The sequence below is a fragment of the Mastigoproctus giganteus genome, chromosome 4, assembly GCF_048544385.1.
Source record: "Mastigoproctus giganteus isolate SK-2022 chromosome 4, ASM4854438v1, whole genome shotgun sequence".
Lineage (NCBI taxonomy): Eukaryota > Metazoa > Arthropoda > Arachnida > Uropygi > Thelyphonidae > Mastigoproctus > Mastigoproctus giganteus.
Window position 1 is genome coordinate 119,396,707 of NC_143578.1, and position 24,327 is coordinate 119,421,033.

The 24,327-nt window shown below is 35.5% G+C and overlaps 1 protein-coding gene across 2 annotated transcripts in view; it reads right to left on the bottom strand.

The window, feature by feature from the left end:
* Positions 1–1,617: 1,617 nt before the first annotated feature.
* The window catches only part of LOC150087021 (lamin-like), a 328,582-nt gene continuing 305,872 nt past the window's right edge, over positions 1,618–24,327 (bottom strand). Inside the window, exon 11 of one of the 2 annotated variants that reach the window (XM_090372908.1) lies at positions 1,618–2,832. In XM_090372908.1, the coding sequence (XP_090229034.1) occupies positions 2,790–2,832 (43 nt within the window). In that variant the 3' untranslated portion in view covers positions 1,618–2,789. Of the gene's footprint in view, positions 2,833–9,121; positions 10,538–24,327 lie in introns of those variants that run through there. The other variant, XM_090372909.1, reaches the window with a different exon arrangement.

Here is a 24,327-nt window from a genome sequence, read left to right on the forward strand (position 1 = left end):
ATTTTTTGAATGCCTAAATGCACCATTAAAACCTGTGTAAACAATGTAGAATATTAAATTTCTATATGCTTTACATTTTCGATGAAGATGAAACGTGTCATGACATGGGATGTAACAGATTTGTGCCAAAAAAAGAAGCTTCCAAGGAATAGTAAAATTCTTTTCCCTTTCCAACAAGATAACCCTGATTTAACTGCATTCAAATTCTTGATGTAAAACTATTGTGAAACCAAATAATTCAAAGAAGCCAAAAAATAGTGGAACCAGCAAAAAAAGTATTAGCTGTTATAGTCAGCAATGTGTTAAGGTTAACAGTAAATATTTAAACAGGTAGATTTTCCTAATTGATTTCAAATTGCATTTTACTTTTGTGTAAAATCTGAATTTTAAATTCATTACACTCATTTATGGAACATTATCGTTTGAATATACAGCTACAATATTTAATTTTATTGCAAAATTTCTTATACCTTTTCTGTATGTTATGCATTGTCAGATGAACAAATGAGACTCGTGGCAGAGAAGAGAAATGCATGGGATGCATATAAATTATCAGTTGACACAGAAGACTATGGTAGATATAAGCTAGTCTGTAATCAAGTCACAAATGAGGTTAAGCAAGCAAAGGCAGATTATGAGAAATCTTTGGCAAAGGATGTAAAGAAAAACAGCAAAGACTTCTTTACTTATGTAAACTCTAGAAGTAAGGAGATGAACAAAATTGGTTTATCAAATTTATCCAGAAGTTTATCAAATTCTAACAGGGAGATAAATGATTTTGTAATAACTGAAAGCAAAGAGGAGGAGAAATTAGCATTAGTAGAGGAGACTAGGTACCTCGCAGGTGCCTAGTCTCCAGACGTTGCAATTTGCAGAACTTAAGTCGTTCTTGGTAAGAGCACCTCACCAATGTTGTTTCCTTTCTCTGTACTCGTTCCAGTAGCTCTACATCCTTCCTCTAAAATGAGGCCTCCAGACCTGTATGCAATACTCAAGTTGTGGCCTGACTATTGCCTTACACAAAGAGTTAATCACCTCCTCCTGCTAGCAAAATTCCTGTATATCATTGACAAGACCCAGTGAGCTGCTCAGAAAACTTCATATCCAACTGCACAATTATCTCCAGGTCTTTTTTATTTTCTACTACCATGAGTGTATATTACAGTTGGTATATTACTCTGGGGTTAATGCTATCCACATGCATTACTTTGTATTTATCAATGTTAAACTTCAGTTGTCATTTCCCAGCCCATCTGCCTAACTTTCTAGATCCTGTTACAGTAGGATACCATCATTACTGTCATTAACCACCCTGCCAAACCTTCGTATCATCTGCAAACTTGGACATTAAGAATGATATATTTTCATCAATATCATTGATAAATATAGAAAACAACAATGGGCCCAACACTGAACCCTGGGGGACTTCACTAATAATATTAGTCCATGAAGAGCAGTGTCCATTGATTGCCATTCTCTGTCTTCTCCCACTCAACCAGGGCCAGATTTAAACTTGTTGTGACCCTAAGCTACAAGATGTATGAGGCCCTTCTCTCTTACAGTTCACCTGTGACTATATTAAAAAAAAAAAAAAGGATTAAAATGGAGTGAGGCCCTAAGCTTGTTTAGCTTATATGTAAATCTGGCCCTGCACTCTACCATCCCTTTATCCATAACAGCAACTTGCCCTTAATGCCATAATGCTCCAAATAGTACAGCAGTCTTCCATGTGCAACAGTATCAAAAGCTTTCCTGAAATCCAAGTTTATGATATCAAAATCTTGTCTTGTGTGACCAGTCAATCTGGTCACACAAGACTTTCCCTTCACAAACCCATGCAGTGTCTGAACTATAACTGCAGTCTTGTCTAGATGATACTGTAATGCTTCTTTAACCAGTAACTCCATAATTTTCCCCAGAACAGAAGTTAAACTAACAGGTCTATAATTACTCGTGAATCCCTTTTGTGAATAGGGGATACATTTGAACATCTCCAGTACATGGGGGGGGGGCAACCCTGAATCCAAGGATGCTCTCATAATTATGGCTAAGGGTTTTATTACTTGTTTTGCTGCTTCCTTTAATATAGCTGGATAGATCCCATCCACCCCAGGTGCCTTTCTTATGTTTAACTTGAACAATTTTTCCTCTGCTTTGCTCTCAGTTATTACAAAATCCTTTAGCACCTTGTTAGAGTTTTATAAACTTTTGGCATTCCCCTCCCTAAATAACTTCTTGATACCAAGTGGACCAATCTGATTCAACAATCTGATTCCTTCTAGTTTACATAAGTAAAGAAGTCTTTGCTGTTTTTCTTTGCATCATTTGCCAAAGATTTCTTGTAGTTTACCTTCAATTGCTTAACCTCCTTTGTGACTTGATTACAGACTAGCTTATATCTACCATAAGCTTCTGTGTCACCTGATACCTTTTATGCATTGTTCTTCTTTGCCATGAGTCTCATTAGTTCATCTGACATCCACTTAGGCCTAATCCTTGAGCAGTATTTCTTAGTTGGTATGAAAAGCCTAGTAGCTTCCAAGATAAGTTCTTTGAATGCTTCCCATTTAGAATTTGCTGTTTGTAACATCATCAGTTGGTCGTATAGAATTTAAAAACTGTCGGAAACTACTGTAGTCACATTTAGGAAAGCAAATACCCTTCCCTTTACCCCTGATGGTAGTTACATCTTTAAGTAAATCTCACATCAGTACACTGTGATCACTGCCACCAAGTGGTTCCTTTATCTGCAGATTCTTAATGCATGACATCACTGCTGATAATCAGATCTAGAGTATTACTCCCTCTGGTTGCCTCTCGAACATGCTGCTGCTGTAGAAAACAATCATTCAATACTTGTTGAAGTTAAACACAAGAAATGCATCTGAGGTAGTAGTAGCAGTGGCATGTGATGCAAGAAAGCAAGTGTATGAGCTTATGCAGCATCAGCCAAAAAAAAAAAAAAAAAAAAAATCACACCATTCCCTCCAAATGCCTGTCCAGTTCCTCCTTAAATTTATTTAACCTATCAACTTCCACAACGACAGATGGAAGTTTGTTCCAGCAATTAACCACCTGCTAGCTAAAGGCAAATTTCTGCACATCTATTCTACATCTGTCCTTTCTTAATTTGAATTTATGCCCCCGTAGGTTCGTAATCTGAACAAGTGGAAGGATCCCATCAGAATTTAGCGTGAGAATCCCATCAAAATGCACCTGAGGTGGATGGAATCTATCCAGTTATATTAAAGGAGGCAGCAAAGGAAGTAAGCAAACCCTTAGCCATAATTATGAGAGCATCCTTGGATTCAGGGGAGGTCTCCACAGACTGGAGATGTGCAAATGTACCCCAATTAACAAAAGTGATCAAAGGGCGACACAAATAATTACAGACTTGTTAATTTAACTTCTGTTTCAGGGAAAATAATGGAGTCACTGGTTAAAGAAGCAATGCAGGATCATCTACACAAGATCATCTTATCATGACAAGATCAAAGTTAGTTAATCTATAACTGCAGTTATAGTTCAGACACAGCATGGGTTTGCTAAGCGAAAGTCTTTCCTGACCAATTTGATTGGACACTATGATGTGGTCACAAAGGAACTGGGTGCAAAAAATAATTTTGATATCATATACTTGGATCTTAAGAAAGATTTTGATACTGTTCACATGGAATACTACTGTATAAATTGGAGCAGTGTGACATTAAGGGCAAATTGCTATGAATAAAGGGAGTGAGAGAAGACAGACAGTGGTAATCAACGGACACTGCTCTTCATGGAGTAATGTTATTAGTGGAATCCCCCATGGTTCAGTGTTGGGACCATTCTTGTTTTCTGTATTTATCAATGATATTAATGAAGATAAAACAGGCTTAATGTCCAAGTTTGCAGGTGATACAGTTTGGCTGGGTGGTTAATGACAGTAACGACCAAGCCAAACAGGATCTAGAAAAGTTGGGCAGATGGCCTGAGAGGTGGCAACTGAAGTTTAACATTGACAAATGCAAAATACAGCATTTGGGTTGCAGTAACTGCAGAATAACATACCAACTGCGTGGTGCTGCACTCAAGGTAGTGGAGAATGAAAAAGGCTTGAGGGTATTTGTGCAGTCAGATATGAATTTTTCTGAACACTGCAGACAAGCTGCCAGGCCAGTTTATGGAGTCTCGTCAATGATATAAAGGAATTTTGCTAGCAGGGATAAGGAGGCAATTATTCTTTTGTATAAGACAGTGGTCAGACCATGCCTCAAGTACTGCATACAGGTCTGGAGGCCTCATTTTACGAAGGATGTAGAGTTGCTGTAACGAGTGCAGAGAAGGACAACAAGATTGTTGAATAGAACAAAAGGTTGGTCTTACTAAGAAAGACTTAAGTTATGCAAATTGCAGCATCTGGAGACCAAGCAAGCACCTGCGAGGCGATTTAATCACGGTGTACAAGGCTTTGAATGGTTTGAGCAAGCTGAATGCTGATGGGATTCTTCCTTTTGCTCAGATTATGCATAAATTCAAACTGAGCTAAGACAGTTGTAGAATAGATGTGTAGAAATTTGCTGGAACACACTTCAATCTGTTGGTGTGGAAGTTGATAGCTTAAATAAATTCAAGGAAGAGCTGGACAAACGTTTGGATCGAATGTATGGGTGAAATGGGAAGGGGTTTTTTTTTTGGCTGTATAAGCTTGCTTTCTTGCATCATATGCCTCTACTAATGCTAATACTAATTACAAATTTAAAAGGAAAGCAAAGCATTAGAAGAAATTCTTTACATATTTTTGATTTTTAAAGCAAAAAAGTGGTTTAGAACCCATTCTGCTTATTTCAGAAATATTTTTCTCTCCAACTCTTTCTAAAGGTTTTTTTTTTCATGTTTTAATACATATGCAAGTGAGGTATATTCATAACCTGACTGATAGCAATCATAATAAAGTGATTAAGGATGTAAAAGAAAAGTTTAAGAGGACTGAGCGGCAAAAAAATAAATAAATAATCACGATACTGAAAGGATGAAGGGTATGGATCATGGTGATTTTGTAAGGAAGACTGAAAATTTAATTGAGAGGTAAAGTCGAATGTGAAGATCTGGATATAAACTGGGTTGAAATTAGAAATAGAGTTATTGAAATATAGTTATACAGTGAAAATGGAACTAACCAAAACATGTATACAGATATATGAGAAGGGACAGTGATCAGGGGATTTTCAGGTCAGTGAGAAAGTAATAAGAAATAGGAGAGAAGCAGAAAAAAAAAAAAAACTGGGTAATGATGGAAATAAATAGAAATGAATAAAAGTAGATGAACGAGAGAGAGAGAGAGGGAGAGCAGTGTAGAAAAATAAAGTGAGAAAAGAAAGGAAAGTATGGTTTGACATTTAAAACGGTAAGTTCTAAATAATGAATTTAAGAATGATCCAAGATAGGAAGCAAATGAGGATGAAGATGGGAATTGTTAAAAGAAGGAAGACATACTGAATAGAATGACACAGAGATTTAAATGGGAAAGGTGAAAAAAGAGAATTAGATTGAGAATGAGGATGATTATGGAATGAAAGATAATAAATTCAATCCAACAATAGCAGAAACAGATGTTAGAGCTACATGAAAGAAGAGAAAGGAGGAGAGTAAAGTTAGTTGTTGAAACCAATGGAAATATTTGAAGCAGTGGGAAATACAGGGAGAATGGAACTAACAAAAACATATACAGATATACAAGAAGGGAAAGTTTCCAGGAGATTTTATGATTATATATTTTATATAATGGAATCAAACAAGGATTTCAGAACGGTTGGTTTGATACTGCATGCAGCAAAAGTGATGTTACTGATGATGAACAGAAGACTGAGAGAAAGAATGGCAGAAATTATACGAGAAGAATAATATGGATTCTGCAAAGGGAAAGGAACAAGGAATGTGATAGAAATAAAAAGTTTGATGGTAGGAAATACAGAAATGAATAAGAATATTTTTTTTTTTTTTTTCCGTGAATTTGAAAAAAGCATTTGATAGGGTAAACTGGAAAAATGTTGACGGAAATACTAAAGAACATTTGTGCCCACAGTAATTGAAGAAATAGAAGATTAGGTATAGGAGTGAGATAAGGGATGTCTCTCTTCCTCCCCCCACATTACTGTTCAACATTACTGTACAGTTAACAATAAGAGAAGCAACATGATGGGGATGGAAGGAGAAATGAAGGATGCAGATGGAAGGAGAATTAAAATGGATGATTAGAGGCTATGGCAAAGTTAAAGAAAGCCAACATGAGAAGTGTGGCAAACTACGGGAAACTTACCAGACAAACTGGTTTGCTGTTACCGCAGTTTCTCCCTACATTATCGGTAAACAGACAGTACATGTTATTGGTAGCAGCAGTAGAAGTCGAGAACAATATACCGATTGACACGTAGGCGTGACACATTATTATTATTATTAGCTATATGGTGCAAGGAAGCCTGAGGCTTATGCTGCACCAGCCAAAAAAATAAAATAAAATTCCAAAGAGAGAGAGAAGTAGAAGGGAATCACCAAGAAAGAGAAGAATGATGAGATACATATGGGTGAGCCATGCCCATCCTCACCAGTACTGAAAGGTGCATGAACACAACAGATAATAACATCATAGCGTTAAGTGATTGATTGATGTTATGATACGTATATATATATATATATATATATATATATATATATATATATATATATAAATATAAAGAATCTTTCTTTTTCTATTATTCCCGAACCTAACATTTCAGAACTTAGAACAGAACGTGCACTCCAGCATAACATAACCTAACCTTTTTTTTTTTTTTCACTAGCCTGCTTGAATCTGTCTTGAATCAGTGGCGTAAACAAGCCTGACCTTTTTTCACTAGCCAAAAATGAAAGTCTATTAATAAACCCACACTAAAAACAATCCACACAATTAAAAAATGGCAATAGTCTGGAGTGTGCACCCTGTTCTGAAATTAGCCATTTTTTTTTTAATAGCAAAAATACTCATGAACTCCAGTAGTCTGCTTTTAATAAAGAGAAAAAAACTAATCATTGCATCAACTGTCATGCCTGCATGTCAATCGATATATCGTTCTTGACTTTTATTGCCGCTACTGCTAACATACACATCGCCTGTTTACCGAGAACACAGGCAGAAACTGCAGTTGCAGTAAACCAGTTTGTCCGGTAAGTTTGCCGTGGTTCTCATGTTAGCTTTCTTTATCTTAGCCGAGGCTATTATGAGTGGGTACAGATATCTTGGAAATTTGCAGCAAGTGATGGAAAAGCAGTCAGGAAATTAGAGCTAGAACTGTAGTGGTAAGACAGCATTTGAGAAGAGCAAGCAGATATTTACTGGGAGAAAAGATATTGAGTTAAAGAGGTTAGTTACATGATTTTCAACAGAGCATCATGCTTTATGGGACTGAGGCATCGGCACTAAGGAAGGGAGGATAAGTTTTAAGGGATATAACTGAAGTGTAGGTAATGGGCAAGTGATTGGAATGTTGGATGATTTAATGGAGGCTGATAGCTATGCTGAGCTGGAGAGATGGAGATGTAATTGAGTTCTGGCTGTAATGGATGTGACATGTGACAGAGAATCTTTTAGGTTTTTTTTGCACAACCCTAAAGTGATCTGGAAGGGTTATAACGGATTCCTAGATAGATATTTAGCTTTTAAAAAAAAAAATACTCCATTTGATAAAAGATCTTTGGGCATACATCAACTGTCTATTCTTATATATTCAATAGTTTTGTCGCAATTCAAATATTAAATGTACAATATATATTGGATTTCAATAAAGGTTTTATTTTTAAATAAACAATCCTTTACAACATCAGGCAGTATTTCAGTTGTCTCAAGGTAGATTAGGAATATTTGTGCCCACAGTGTTAATTCGGACTTACAACTTATTCTTCTACTGAATAGTAGTGTTCCAACTTACCATTCTAATACAGACATCATTTTAATTTTTTTAAAAGAGTCAAATTTCATTGATATGAATGTTAGTGGTGATGGCTTAACTGTCTCTTTTCTGTGTATACCATAATTCAAAATATTATGACCTATTCTACATGCATTTCAAAAACTGGTTTACCATGTGACTGAATAACATAAATAATAGTCTGTTAGTTATAACTAAAATAATTTCCTACACATTTACTACATTGCCAACATGTTTTCCAATATATACAATAATTATTAGATACTATTAATATTGTAATAATTATAATAATATTTATTTTCCAATAAAACACCTCATAAAAAAGAAACAAAAAAAACGTTATCAATTTATTTTTTGACTATGGAAAATAATTTTCTTAATTCACATAAATTTCATATTTTATTTACAACTGGTGATGTGAAAAAATCATACAATATTAAATGTTAAAAAAAAAAAACTAAATTGTTTGCTACAGCCTTGGCCAGGGTTATTAAAAAACTGAACATTACTAGTCACTGTAGGTAAATGTCCATGATTATATATACCTGATATGATTGTAGAATAAATAGGCTGCAATAAGCTGTATATTATATATAGTATAAAATATAGTATACTATATTTTCTACTATGTTGCAGAAATGTCTGTGAAATGTAAAAATAGCAACATTCATAAATAATAAAAAGTTGATAGTGTTGAATCATTGAAGAAAAGTGTTAATGGTACCAGTCTGGTAAATGAATATGGAGTAGGGTGAAAAAGCAATTTTGGACTTAAGTAAAATGTAAAAAAAAAAAAAAAAAAAAGAGAGGGGTGGGATTAATTTTAAAACTGACTCCTATACCTGCTTGACATGAATTGGCACCTCCACAGCCAGGTGGGCAGGAGCAGCACTGCGTAGCACACGCTTCTTGATTAGACTGGGGTTCAAGCCTGTGATCACCAAATACAGAGGATGCGGAAAGGTCAGGGAATGACCACCGCATATCCCTGGAGCAATATGGCATTAGTTGCCAATGCTTCTAAAAACCAAATAACAACAACAGCTTGACATGAAATGTCAATTTGATATATATATATATATATATATATATTTTTTTTTTTTTTTTCATATCAATTAAGTTTAATATCCTTAATGTGGTGTTGAAGTGTTGACTCCATTTCCAAAATGAAGATGTTAATAAAAGAAAGAAGAAACATATATTACAATTTGATGTTTATTGGAAACCAATTTAATACTTTGCATATTGTTTTGGTAAAAATGAAAAACAGGTACATACCTAGAAGGGGAAAAAGTTATCCATTTTTTGTATTATATAAAAGCTGTGGTAATGTATTTGTTTCAGATTATACAATAAGGCTTAACATAAGGGAGCAGATTGGGGATGGCCTGAACAGTGCTACTGCATTGAAAAGGTCTCAGCCAAGGTCCTATTGCAAAACAAATGAGATACTTATGTTATCCAAGTAAAACTTTTACTCAGGGGGGAATAGGCAGAAAGAACCTAACACCAATTTGAGAAATCCCTTTATGAAGTGCTGGGTCCTTGCATAATTGCAAGAAAATACCTTCAAAGCTTTGATACCACAAATTACAAAGGGCCAATATATTTTCACAGAAATATTTTCATATTGGCCAACTTGGAAAAATACATTGGTCTAAAAACAATTATTGCTCCTTGGGTTAGCAGAAAAACAAGACTTCAATGAGCAAAAGCTACTCAATTTGTAGACCAATGAGATTGGGTATCTGTTATTAGGAAAGTAACTTGGGTAAATATAGCAGACTGTGAATACTTAAGATAATACATTATGTGATTAATCACATAATTGCTTATAAGTTTAACAATCAGTTTTAAAAAACTTATTTTTTTTCTTTCAGATTTACAGGACATGTAGGGCTGCCTGTGCTTTAGAAAATAGTTGAAGAGATATCATCCTGATTGTATGGTTTCAAACTATTTTAGGCACTACTGGTGAAATAAATACAAGGTACAGATTATTTTTATCTGAAAAGTATCTCATATTATATCTCACATGGCAGCAAGAAATGATTTTAAGAGAATAGATTAACAGATAAATGGGCTATCTTTCCATCAAAATCCAGATTTAGAATGGACTAAATCTGGAGATTGATGGGGGCTAACTAAAATTCCAAAAATACCTGTGCTCATCCAAAAATTATTGAAAAATGGTATAAAATTGTAAAGGAAATCCACAATGATCTTGTTATTAGTGTAGTAAAAATACTTCTAGTAATAAAAACAAAAGAATATGCAGAGTATTCAACTGGCTTGAAATGAAACATCAAATTGTCCTATCCATTTCTACAACACTCATTAATGTGTATCTTTACCTACTGATTAACAATGATAGGTGTTGTAGCCATGGGCAAAGCTGTATCAAGTATGACTAACTTAAACATAATGTATCCTGAGAACTATGGTATCTTCAGCATATCATGTAGCACCTTGAAGTCATTAAGGATAAAATTTCCCTTCACAAAGGTATAGCCGCCAACAAGCACAACAATATAAGAGGTATAATATTCTAATACCAATAAAGACACCATTTTGTCAACAATCAGCATAATTACCTGAAATTAAAAAAAAATAATAATATAATAAATAAATAAATATACAGGGTGTTCATAAAATGTGGGCCACACTTTCAGGATCTGAAAATATATTTTCAGGTCCTGAATGAAAAAGTTTATATAAACACAAGCTCAAAATTACTCTGTTTCTGACGCAGTTATTTTTGTGTTTCTGCTTATAATATTATTAAAAATATTATATATACGAGGGTGGTTCAATAAAGAATCGCCCTCACCTACTTCCACACATCGCAGATCATGATATTTTGTGTGTAGCATCATACATATCTCTGTATTAAAGGTGTAAAATTTGAGCCCTATGTTTTAATTTTTTTTTCTCTTATAGAGCTAAACATGTGATGAAATAGCATCATGGACAAAGTTTAAGCCAGAGCTGTAATCTGGTATCTGTTCTTGAAGGGGAAATCTCCTAAAGAAATCCACGAGGAGATGACTGCTGTATATAAGGATGAAGCCCCATCCTATGGCATTGTGAAGCACTGGCATAGACAGTTTAGGTGTGGTCAGACATCGGTAGAATCTGAGCCCATTCCAGGTTGTCCCCATTCAGCCACCGATGACAGCACGATCAGAAAAGTGGAGTCGTTAATCATGGAAGATCGCCGGATATCTGTGCTTAAATTGTCCTAGGAGGTAAAGATTAGTGTGGGCTCTGTTGAAACAGTCCTTCATGACCAACTCCATTTACGGAAATTGAGTGCAAGATGGATTCCCCAACTATTGACTGGTTTACAGAAGGCTGATCAACAAGAGTTGTTAGCCCTGTGCCAAAAAAATGAGGAAGACTTTCTCTTGTCTAATCATTCAGGATGAAAGTTGAATACGCCATTTCGACCCCGAAAGTAAAAAGCAGTCCATGGAATGGGGACATCATGGTTCCCCATCCTCCAAGAAGGCAAAGGTCCAAGCATCAGCAGGAAAGGTATTGTTGACAGTGTTTTGGGATGAGAATGGCATAATAATGACTGATTACCTACCGAAAGGTAGAACAATTACAGGTGCCTATTATTATCTTGCACCTTTGGACAGCATGCGTGGCATGCTTTTAAGGGCAGACCTTGTCTGATTAGCATTTGCATTTGCTTAGATGAAGTGGTGGTTCATTTGCTTCTACATATAAGCTTTGAACAGGAGAAGTTTAGAATGCTCCAAAGGGCTGTCTGTAAGGCACAAAGATGAACTGAGTTAAGCCACTTAAGAGCACTCTTTCTAGCTGAATCATATACAGGAGAACTGTAGTCTAATCAAGATGTAATAAGCATATGGTGCAAGTGAAGCAGGGTGTATCTAACAGCAACCCATGTCACAGCTGATATTACTTGAAGAGTAATCATCTTTTTTGGCAGATTGGATATTCATAATGTCTATCAGACATGATGAATATCCAAAACTGTCTGCTAAAAAAAATGGGCTTATTGTCTAGAGCTACGCCTAAGAAACAGGCACTCTGAGGTTGGCTTGTGTTTTTTTACAAAAATGTTCTGCTATAGTTTTCTGTTCGGAGGGGCGATAGCCATTCTGTGACATCTGCTGTTCTATTTTATTGATTGCACGTTGAAGATGTTCAATACGATACAGTTCATGTTTTGGAACTGCCACGAGATAGTAAGGTCATCAGCATGTGAGTATGGGCTTGGCACACCCAGGGTTCTGAATTGGATATCATCATTCTTCTCTTTCTCGGTGATTCCCTTCTGCTTCTGACTCTCTCTCTCTCTCTCTCTCTCAGGGTAACTCAGGAATTTTTTTTGGCTGGTGCAGCATAAGCGTCAGGCTTTCTTGCACCATATGGCTAATAATATAGGGATGTTTTAACAGCAGCAGGAATGTCTTGTCATTTAGTTTATTTTGATGGCAAAAAGTATAGCACTGAGAATAGAGTACTGTGGGACTCCTTCTCCTTAGTTGAAAGACTGGGTGAGGACAATTTGATAATGAACTTGAAAGGTTTGGAGGAAGCTCTGTTTTAGAAGTGGCAGATGTCCTCATAGGCCAAGTATGTGTAGATTCCGAAGAACACCAAAATGCTAAGTGGTGTCAAATACCTTTTGAATATCAAGACATACAACTGCCAGGTATTCTTTTTTAATGAAGGCATTCCAGATGTTTGCCTTAACTTTGACCACAATATTCAAAGAGGATCTTTTTTTTTTTCCTACAGCCGTATTGATTTTCGTTCATCAGTGATTGCAATTCCAGATACCTAAGTCACTTGTGGATAATTTTTTTCCAATGTTTTAAAAGATAGCTAGTATGAGAAATGTCTGCAATTCTTTGGATGTGTTTGGTCTTTTCCTGATTTGGGAAAAGCCAGTACAACTGAGTGATGCCAAGTGCCAGGAGAGTAATTTTTGGAAAGGATTCTGTTGAAGAAAATCAGCAAGGAATGAACTGAAGGATGTTTTTGTTTAACTTTTGCAACATAAGATAATATATGTCATCAGGACCAAGTGCATTGTTAACTGAGCTAATTAAGGAATTTTGTAACTCCAACACAGTAAACGGTTGATTATACAGTGGTGGATGTATTTTTGCTAAAGTTTATTTTGTACTTCTTAGCCAGTTTTTTAGTATTTTGAAAGGTTTTTATCATATATAATCAGTGCAGATGCTTGGAGAACATTTCTGCAAAGGCATTTGCAATTTTGTCTATTCCAACTAAGGACTGGGAGAGAAGTTGGTGGTGGTTTGCTGTTGAGTATTTTAATTATTTTCCAACTCAAGTCAGGTATCAGTATCTTTGGTGATAGTGGATGCAAACTTAATCCAAGAATCTTTTCTTGCCTGTCTTTTTATGTGACATACTTTGTCTCTATGTATGTCTATTGTAGATGATAAGGTTATTAGTTGGATGTTTGTGGAACAAGTACCATGCTTTATTTTTTCCCTTTTTTTGCATTGGTGTACTCTGTATATTCCACCAGTGATTAGTACATTTTCATTTGTCTACACATGGTTTCGGTATAGCAAATTTGGCTGAAGCTAGTATTTGTTGTGTTATCTGTTTCAGTTACATCATCAATATGATGTAACTGAAACACATCATCTATATTGATGTAACATCATCAATATGATTTAACTGAAATTTTGATAATGAACTTGAAAGATGTGGGTTTGGAGGAAGCTTTGCTTTAGAAGTGGCAGATGTCCTCGTAGGCCAAGTATGTGTAGATTCCGAAGAACACCAAAATGCCAAGTGGTGTCAAATACCTTTTGGATATCAAGACATACAATTGCCAGGTATTCTTTTTTAATGAAGGCATTCCAGGTGTTTGCCTTAACTTTGACCATAATATCCAATGACTTAGATTCAATGACTGATATCAGATACAACATAACTGGCATATTTGTTCCAATCTGGGTAAAAGTCACTGCTGTAGAGGTCATCAATTACTGGTTGGAAATAATACTGGAGAATAGATGGAAAGGTCGATAGCAGAGATTGTCCTGTAGTAAAGTTAACATATGTATAGAGTAGTTTTCCTCCTTGTCCATTTGATGTGATACCCAAAATGGATGGTGTGCATGGGTTGTCAAACTCGTTTCAGCATCTGGGCCAAATTACTATTGCAACTGGCAGGCCAGATTAGATAAATATAAAATGAAAAAAAATGGCCTTTTTTAATTTTATTTCAACAGTTGTTGAAATTTAGATATACTCTAATACAATTTTCACAAATGTATTAAAATTATATAACATTAAATACAGGAACTCCCCGACTTACGCAATACTCGCCTTACGCAAGTTCAAATTTATGTAAGTTTTTGCCGGCCGGTGCAAACTTAAAAAAATTGTGTAAACGTATTTTGCATCCCATAGGAATAAATGGAGATGTCATGAAAATATCGTAATGTGAACCCAATAACACTGTTATTTTTTTTTGGTAATTCGTTCCAAGACCTTGGAAGTTGAAATTTTCGCTATATAACTAAACTATTTATCTCTCTAAAATAAGGTGACCATTTTTTTTTTTTGGGGGTTTCCGGGGATGCAGTATTTTTTTTTTTTTTTTTTTTTTTTTTAAAGGACCCATCCCCTACTCCTGGTAGAGGATGAGTCCTTTGATATGGACTATATAAATGCCCTCAGCGGGATCTCAGCCCATTATGCCGTGGACTGGCACTGACTACCACAGAATGGTCACCCATCCAACTACTGACCATGCCCGGTGGTGCTTAACCCCAGCAATCAGAGAGGTGCACTCTAACACAAGCAGCCATCACACGGCCTGATGTGGGACCTTAAATAATACTCGTTCTATAGTAATAATAATAATTTGATTTAAATAATCATTTTATTTGAAACATTTATTTGAACATTTGAAAACCCATTTTACATAAATGTTTGCATTGCACTAATTAACTGCTGTATATTTGTCCGAAGAATGAATTTTTTTTTCAATATAGCAGGGTTTGCTGATATTTTCACACTAAAGGCCTCACACAATAAACCCGTGTTTATTTTAACAGCTACGATAGCTCTCATTGTTTCCACTTTCAGCTGTGATTTTTCATTGCTCCAAATGTACTTCATGCAAGAAAACATTCTTGCATACAAACATACAAAGCAACTTACAGTTTTAATCTTGTATAACTTTTTTATTTAATAACACAGTAAACACACATAGTAAATAGAAAGACAAGTGTTCAACACTATGAAAATACTCCTATGAGAAACCTGCCATCAAACCACTTTGATGTCTCGTTCATCACTAATCACAGCCCAGGGCTGAATATTCGAGCTGAGACCTAGGGGATTCCCAGTACAGTTACACTGTTGCCAGATTAGCAGAATTTTAAGTTTTAATTTTAAGAGCAAAATGGTGGCTCTGGTCTCATATTCATTATTTTATAACTTTAAGGAAAAAATACAGAATCGGGGACAAAAATAAGCTGGGACACAAGTCTTGTTTCGGGGACGAATGGTCACCTTACTCTTTATAATGGAAATTGCGCTACACTTTCATCGTTATCATATGTTCCGTTATAAGGATCAATTCTGAATGCCTTTGTGATATTTTTCTAAAACACATTTCTGGAAGTCACTACAATAAAAACAATTTGAACTTTCTGGTTTATTGGGCTTTTCTGTTAGTGAAATCTATTATAAACGGGTAGTAAACTAAATCTTATTGCATTTGCACAAATCCCGATAACTGGAATTGTGTGGGTTTTTATGTTATTATGGTGAAATGTGTTCCTCCCCTTCACTGAAATCTTCAATCATATGAAAAACATACAAATTTTCAGAATCTTCTCTTCATTCCTATTTACTTATTACAATGATGAAGGGAAAGCAACCAATGGAAAGTGCAAGTGCTGGCAGTGCTAGGAAACGAAACAAAACAAAATTGATTTAGAAATGAAGATGATTAATTAAGAAGTAAGAAGCAGGACAAAGTTTGTCATCTATTGCACGGAATTAGGTCTCGCTGCTTCAACAGTGAATACTATTTTAAGGGACGGTGCACGTATAAAAGAACATGTTCAAGGATCAACGTATTTCACACTCTGGCCAGTCCACCCCCCAACAGTGATCATAAAACAGCATTCAGGTGCTATATTGAAGATGTAAAAGCTATTAATAATATGGATGGAAAATCAGATTCAGAAGCGAGTGGATTCAGAAGCGAGTGCCCCTGAGTCCAATGGCCATTCAAACAAAAGCAAGAAGTATTTATGAAGATATTAAGGATAATTACGGTGAACCCCAAGCCAAGTTCGTGACAAGCAATGGGTGGTTTAATAGGTTCAAGTCACGCTGGTTTCCAAAACATTAAAATTTTGGAAACCAGCGTGACTTGGTGAAGTCGCCAAGTGCCGATTCTGCAGCTACAGAGAAATTTTGTGATGTGTTGGAAAAACCCCCTTCTAAATCTCCACAGCGGTGTGCTTATCAGCTGGAGAGTTAATTCTGGCAACACTGCTCGAAAGGTAAAACTTGCTGATGCTATGCCTGTCTCCTCTCTCTTTTTATAATATAATTTTGAACACTTTTGTAATTTTTCCTGCTCATGAGATAAAAAAATTGAATAATTCTATTTACATATTCATCGAATGTTTCTTTTTTGCTTCTATCAAATTCAACGCACATAGTTGTGAATGCGGAATTTCCCCAAATGCTTATTTAGGGAAATTCCAACTTACGTAGCATTCCGCAGAGCGCAAAACTTATGTAAGTTGGGCAGTTCCTGTATAAACAATTAAAAATACCAAAATGCAAATATAAAACATTATAAATTTTTTATCTGCCTGGAAACTTTTGTAATTTTTACACTATCAATATTTGGTACCAGTGACTGCTTAGTTGCTATTTTCTGAATAGAATTCAAATTATTTTCTGTTAGTCTTGAATGTAGTTTTGATGTATTAATGTTCAAATACCAAAATGCAAATATAAAACATTATAAATTTTTTATCTGCCTGGAAACTTTTGTAATTTTTACACTATCAATATTTGGTACCAGTGACTGCTTAGTTGCTATTTTCTGAATAGAATTCAAATTATTTTCTGTTAGTCTTGAATGTAGTTTTGATGTATTAATGTTCATCGTAGAGAATTGTTGCTCACATAAGTAAGGTCCCAAACATAGATAGTGCATTATATTGCCCCAAATATTTATAAAATTGTTGAATGGTAATTGATTTAAAATTCTCCTTTAATACTGTTCTGCACTGAAAGTCATTAAGTTAAGTTTGCAATTCTTCTGGGGAATCTTTAATATCTAATCTTCAGAATCGAGCACTGAATGATTTAAATTGTTTCTCACATCTGAAATCTGAAAATTTTCTAAGAAACTACTCTTTCACAGCAGAAATTTGTTTTATTTGCATCAAATTCTTTTAATTATCAAAAAGTGAGCCAGCATAAAGTGACCCTCTATATTAGGAAAGTAGACTGCAGAAAGTCGAATTTAAAATAAAGGAAGTTGAAGAGTTCTGAGTGATTAGTAGAAATTCATATTATAATATCTTTCTCTGATCTATCAACAAATTTTCAATTAAAAAAATTTACTGACACCAGAGTAATAAAACTAGAAATTGTTCTGTCAAATTGTAACAAAATGCAAAGAATAGTAAAAAAAAATATATATAATAATAAAAAATAAATCTACAGCAATGAGTAACATATATTAGTCTCAAAACTGAACGTTTGACATTCACAGATGTCATGGATCATTCATAATTTGTGAATGGTCCATCATGTAAACTGAATGAATAATAAATTTACTTACATCGTCAGCCTTTGATCACAAGTTAGGAAAAAATAGTGGTATGGGTAAATTTTTTTTGTGTTCTGAGAAACCTGAAAATGTAGAATCACAGAATAGTACATGATGCTTGATAACAGCTGCAGAACTTTCTTTCTCTGCCAATAAAGCAAATGAAAATCTCTGAGATTGGATGAATTTTTTTTGTTTTGTTTCCCAAGTTACTCCTTCAGGTAACTCTGCAACAAATTTTCCCATCACAAACAAAAACAGAACAGATACATATAAAAGGGTTATAAAATGTATTATTCGTGGACAGCGACAAAGTCCGGGTGCCATTGGCTGTATAGAAACAAAGCAATAAACATGGGTGAATGTAGTTGTGAAAATGGCAAATGAAGCTCAAAACCATAAATTTAATGAAACTTCATGCTTTGGAGTGACTGAAGGGATAAATGCTAATTACATGAAGGGTCCCAATGCACTGGTCAGAATGTCATAAGTGAGAATCAAAGGATTCACAATTTAATTGTGTCTCTTGTTAGCATAATAATAACTCATTCCTAGTCCTTGTAGTTTTTTTTTTTTTTTTTTGTTTATTTGAAATAAAAGGGCCAAATCTAGAGTGAAAGGTGCTAAAACAAGAACACTGGCCATAGCTAGACTGTTATGCGACATATTTGTGTATTGTAAAATAAAACATATTGCCCTGCGACAATATATATATAAACAATCAGAATATGCATACACACAAAAAAATATAAAGTAAATTCACCAACACTAAAATAAAATCAGACTGTGATGTATATTTATATTTGATACTGGTTTTGCTGAATATTTCACAACTATCTATTTACTAATATTTCTATAAGTGTAGCATCAGTCTAAACAATACTCAGGCCGGCCTGCTGTTTTGATAAGAATGTGTTACATTTAATTTAAAAAACATTGCTTGTTTATTAATGAAATTCATTAATTGTCTTGAGAAATGAATCTTGGGCCCCAATGCAGCTGCATTGGCATAGTTACAACACTGAACAAAATCATTGGTTTTAGCTCTTTGTAGACTGGAACCCCTTGAGAGAACAGAGAAGAAGCAAAACGAAAGCCTCCTGTGATCTTTTTTCTTTAATTTCAAATTTTTGGTTAAGGGAGTACATATGCCCCTGCACTGCTGTATTACTACTGTTACATGTTTTTGTAAAAATATTGCTGTAATTTCAAAACCTTTTCTAATTTCGCTTCCTGCAGTTTTCCCATTCCCACGTGTTGTGAATATTGAGATATGAGTGTTAATGCCTTTTAATGTATTCTTTTGTAACTCTAACATTTTGCCAACAAATTAAGCATAATGGCTTTCCTTTTAAATCAATGAAAAAAATATGACACATATCCTTTTTTCTTCTTTTAAGTGACATAGGTAGAATGTAATTATAAAATTTTTCATACAACAAAATATAATTTTACTGATACTTTGCTCATAAACATGCAGCTTGCCACAACTGTATCAGTGTGCTCACTCAAGTAGCACAGTTCACTTGAGTGAGCACACATTTATCTCCTGTATTTTTGCACTCTATAATCACCTTTGAATTGAATTCACACTAACATTTTTATCATGCGATGCTTGGACGTCACATATTTAGCCTAGCTTCTCAAAGATTCTGTTCAAGAATAACCATGAAGCATTCAAACCTTTCTAGAGTTTAGGCAATACTAGTCTATGTTTCATGTATATAGGTAGGTCCCGTTTTACGATGGTCCATTTTACAACTTTTCACATTAACAACTGTTTCAAAATATTACCTAAAAAAATTGCAACTCAGTAACACATTGCAGCAATGCCTGTGAGTCCAAACACGCACTAGGCATTTCTTTTGTTTTTCAAGGTGCTTTGTTGGGGGAATGATAGCACCATGTTGGTTTCGTTGTGAATTTTCCTTCAATTGTTAATGGGTTGCACTATTATAGTGCTATTTCTCATTATTAATAATAATAATTTTTGTGTAACCATGAGCTCTAAGCGTAGGGCAGTGTCTGTGTGTGTGTGGGGGGGGGCAAAAAAGAGCATAAAACACTAACAATTAAGGAGAAAATGGATGTGACTTGTCGCATGGAGTCTGGTGAGCATTGGTTGGATGTGTGTAAGGCACTGTTTAGCACCTACTGTATCAACGATTATGAACAATGTTGATAAAAGAAAGCATGCGCACATACAGGGATAACAAGTGTGTCATCCTCCAGAACAACTTATTCACGCAGTGAAACAATGGGAAAAAAATGGAGAAATTTTTAGTGTTGTGGGTTGACGATATGAACCAAAATAATGTTCCTGTTACACAGGCGGTAATTCTGGACAAGACAAAGTCATTATTTGATGAAATATGTGAGGGGTATGGTAGCACTGAAACATTTATGGCCAGCAAAGGGTGGTTTCATCAGTTTAAAAACCGTTCTAAAATTCACAATGTGAAAGTGTCTGGTGGGGCTGCTAGTGCTGAGTTGCAGTGGCAGAAGAGTATCCTTCTGAATTTAAAAACTTAATAGGTGAAGGCAACTACCACCCTGATTTAGTTTTTAATGTGGACAAAACGGGGCTTTATTGGAAAAAATTGGTTTCAAGATTGCAAAAGATCGGTTGACATTGCTTCTGGGTGGCAATGCATCGGGAACATTTAAACTCAAACTGATGTTGGTGTACCATTCAGAGACACCTCATGTAATGAAGGCATGGTGAAGACACGATTTCCTGTGTTTTGGCACTTTAACAAAAAAAAAAAAGGAGTAGGTGACTCAGACAATTTTTAGGGAACACCTCGTACTTTTGTCCAGAGGTTGCTCAGTTTTGTGCAGCAAATGGCTTGCCTTCCAAAGTCATGTTGGTGCTGGACAATGCCCCAGGACACCCAGCCAACCTACAAGAAATCCACGACTATTTGGAAGTTGAGGTTGTGTATTTGCCTCCCAACACAACTTCACTTTTGAAACTGATGGACCAGGGTGTAATTGCGTACATCAGTACAACTTTCAAAGGGATTGTTGAGGCTGTGCAGTCTGATATAACTGTGAGGGACTACTGGAAGTCGTATAGCATCCTGAATGCCATCACAAACATTGATTCTGCCTGGGAGGAAGTGTCACATGAATGGCATCTGGTGTAAATTGTGGCCCGAAGCAGCGATTGATTTTGTAAGGAATGAGCCAGTTTCGGAAGTGGCTAAAGATGCTTCTTGCATGGCTAAGGATGTTGGCATTGACAACTTTGATCCAGATGATGTTGACCAGTTGCTGGAGAGTCATGGTGAGCTACTTTCGAGGTAGGAATTGGAGGAACTGACTGTGCAACTTCAACAACATGAGGCTGACACACCAGATGGAGTGGAAGAGTTGGAGCCAATCAGAACATTAAAAACAAAACATAGTCAGAGAGTGCTCTTGCCAAAATTCATAGTGCATTGTAGCCAGGTGGGAAGGAGCAGCAGTGCGTAGCACACGCTTCTTGATTAGACCGGGGTCTGAGCCCGTCACCACCAAATACGGAGGATGCGGAACGATCAGGAATGACCACCGCATATTCACGGAGCAATATGGCCTTAGTTGCTAATGCTTCTATAAACCAAATAACAATAACAAATAACAACAATCATAGTGCATTTGATGAACTTTGTGATAATGTTCCTGATTGGGAACGTGACCATTGCATCTAAGAGGTGTCAACATGATGTTGAAGCCCTACTATAACATCTTGGAAGAAAGAAGTAGGAAGTCACGCCAGATGTCAATACTACAATTCTTGACAAAGAAGGAAAGGAACCCTCAGAACCCGATGACTCTCAACCAGGAACCTCCCATTAATGTTGCCCCATTATGCCATTGTCACATAAAATATCAGTGAAGTAAATACGTACTCAAGCAATGACTCCACATTACCAAAGTAAGTTAAAATTTTATTTTTTTAATTGTTTAATCATTCAATTACATTTTAATTTGGTCTTGTTTTACCACTTTTCATTTTACGACCCTGTTTTGAGAATATAGGTAGGATCCTGCCGTAAAACGGATCCTACCCGTATTCTCATTATAGTACATTTAAAGTTTACATTGTGTGGTGCTTTTGTTATGAGCAGCACTGCTAACTTTATTAGTTTTACAGTATTTGTACTATAATTTTACAATATTATATTTCTTTATTTTATAAAATTAAATAATATTTTATTTCTAATTTTATAAGTATTTTTAGAATCTTGCACAGACCAGATTGAATACACAGGCTGGATCCAGTTCATATGTTCAATACCCTGTTCTGGAGCCATTTTTGAGTGCTTCAAGCTCAGCAGTGTGGATGCTGTAATGGAGTGAGATAGAGACTGCTACAGTGAAAGTGGGCAGAACCACTACAAAACTTATAGGCATGTCTGTTTTTGACCTGGCAGTGTATAACTGAAGTGTGTGTGAATTTATTGATGCATGGGGACTAAATTTTGAGTTGCTAGTGAGTGTTTTTTCCATCAACAAAAAAAGTAATCATTGCAGAATGCACAGACCATGCTGGCTCCACTGTTTCCATTTCTAGGTAGACATGTTCACAAGTGACATTCCAGCTTGCTTTGCAAGACCCTTCACCTCTTATTTTTAGACTGATTTTCATTAGGTGTATTCATATAGTTGTTTACCAGAGGAGATTGAAAACATAAGGCCAGAGAGGATGAGATATTAAATTTGGCTGCATATGTAAGGGTAGGTGTCATTCTCTTTAGTGCCAATGGAGGTTCATGTGCTCTATATATATGCTGTGGACAGGGAATGTTCAGTGTGCTCCTAATGTTATTCTAAGGGAATTATGTTAAATTGGATCTAGCCACTGCAATACCAACTTCCCTGTCAAGTTATATTCTGGAGCACTATAGTCCAATCAGGGTTAGATTATCATCCAGTACAAGTGAAGCAAAATATAACAATCAGAACCCCATGATATAGCAGAGGACCTTGAGGATATTCAAAGAAACGATTTGTATATTCGTGTGTTTTAAAAAGTATCTAATACAAGGGTCCAGAAATTGAATACTGTCAGTGGGTTGTATGGAATGGCTGTGCAACCTCAATTCCACTTCAAGATGCATTTTGCTCTTTTTGCAATAGTGTATAGCAGTAGTCTGTGACAATAATCAGTAGCCTTTATGTGACATCCACAATTCTATTTTATTAACTGACATTGAGCTGTTTTTTGTGGAGCACAAATTCTCCAAGAAGTTTGATAGTATAAGAGTATCAGAAAAATCACACATTTCAACACTGCTGGGAATGGTTCAAGTCAGAGTATGCATTCTAGTTGCAAATAGGGTGTCACTCTTCCAAAACTCTCTCTTCCTGAACAGAAGTTCGAGAAAAGACATTCTGAAAATGGACTTTGATCTTAGAGAAAGTTCCGAATTACTGATAGCAAACTTCCCTGGAATCCAAGGGCATGTAGGTCTCAAAGGATGACAAAACACCATGTCGTGTCAAAGGCTTCACTACATCCAGAGATATCACGACCAGATGTTCATTCTTAATGAAATCATTTCTTATGTTTGCTTCAGCCCTGATCACGATATCTAAGGCGGATTCATTTTTTCAAAAGCCAAATTGATCATTGAGATAAGTGAGAAAGACCTATAGTTGTGTGGATTTGACTGATCCTTTTTCAGTTTCAGAATTGGTAGAATAAGTGAATGATGAATGAGCTTGGGTAATAGTGCTCAACAAAAATTTGGCTGAATAGTAATAAGAGAGAGTTCATGGTTTTCCTTGCCCCTTTGCTTTACCATGATATAGTATACACCATCAGGACCAGCTGAAGTGTTGCCTAATTTATTTAAGGATTCCTGCAATTCCAACATTGTTAAAGGTTAGTTGTACAACACAGTTGTTCCAAAATTCTGCTCCAAATGTAGTCAGCAAATATATTTGCTATTTCTTCTGGCAGGGTTGTATCCAGTCTGTTCCACATTAGTATTAGGGAGGAAACTGATGAAAATTTTCCATTGAGCTGTCTTATTTTCTTTCATATTATTCTAGTATTTGTATCTGAGAAAGAGGAAGCAAACTGAATCCATGAATCTTCCTTAGCTTTCCATCTGATGCAGCAGCTGCTAATATTCATTTTGTAAATGTGTTCACTAGCATTATCTATAGTTTAATGCTGAATGATCTGATCATCTATTATAACACAGGAGCTAACTTTGATCCAGTCTACTTTAGAGAATTTCCATTTAGTTCAGTTGTTTACTGGCAAGGATCTTGCTGTGTAAAGTTTGAAAAGTATGGGGTAATGATTACTGTTTAGCAATTATCTAAAACTCAGCCTGTTCAATGGGCTGAGAGTGATCCCATAGGAAAGTGGACATAAGTAGAGGAGACCATGTTTAGCAGCACGAGATTTTGTTTGTTAAGTAATGACTATCATGTATACATGGGTGTCTTGTCTGTTTAGATCTTCATAATGGATTATGTCCATTAAGGTCATAATCCATGACCTTAATGGACATAATCTGTCTGCTATTAAGTCCATTAAGGACA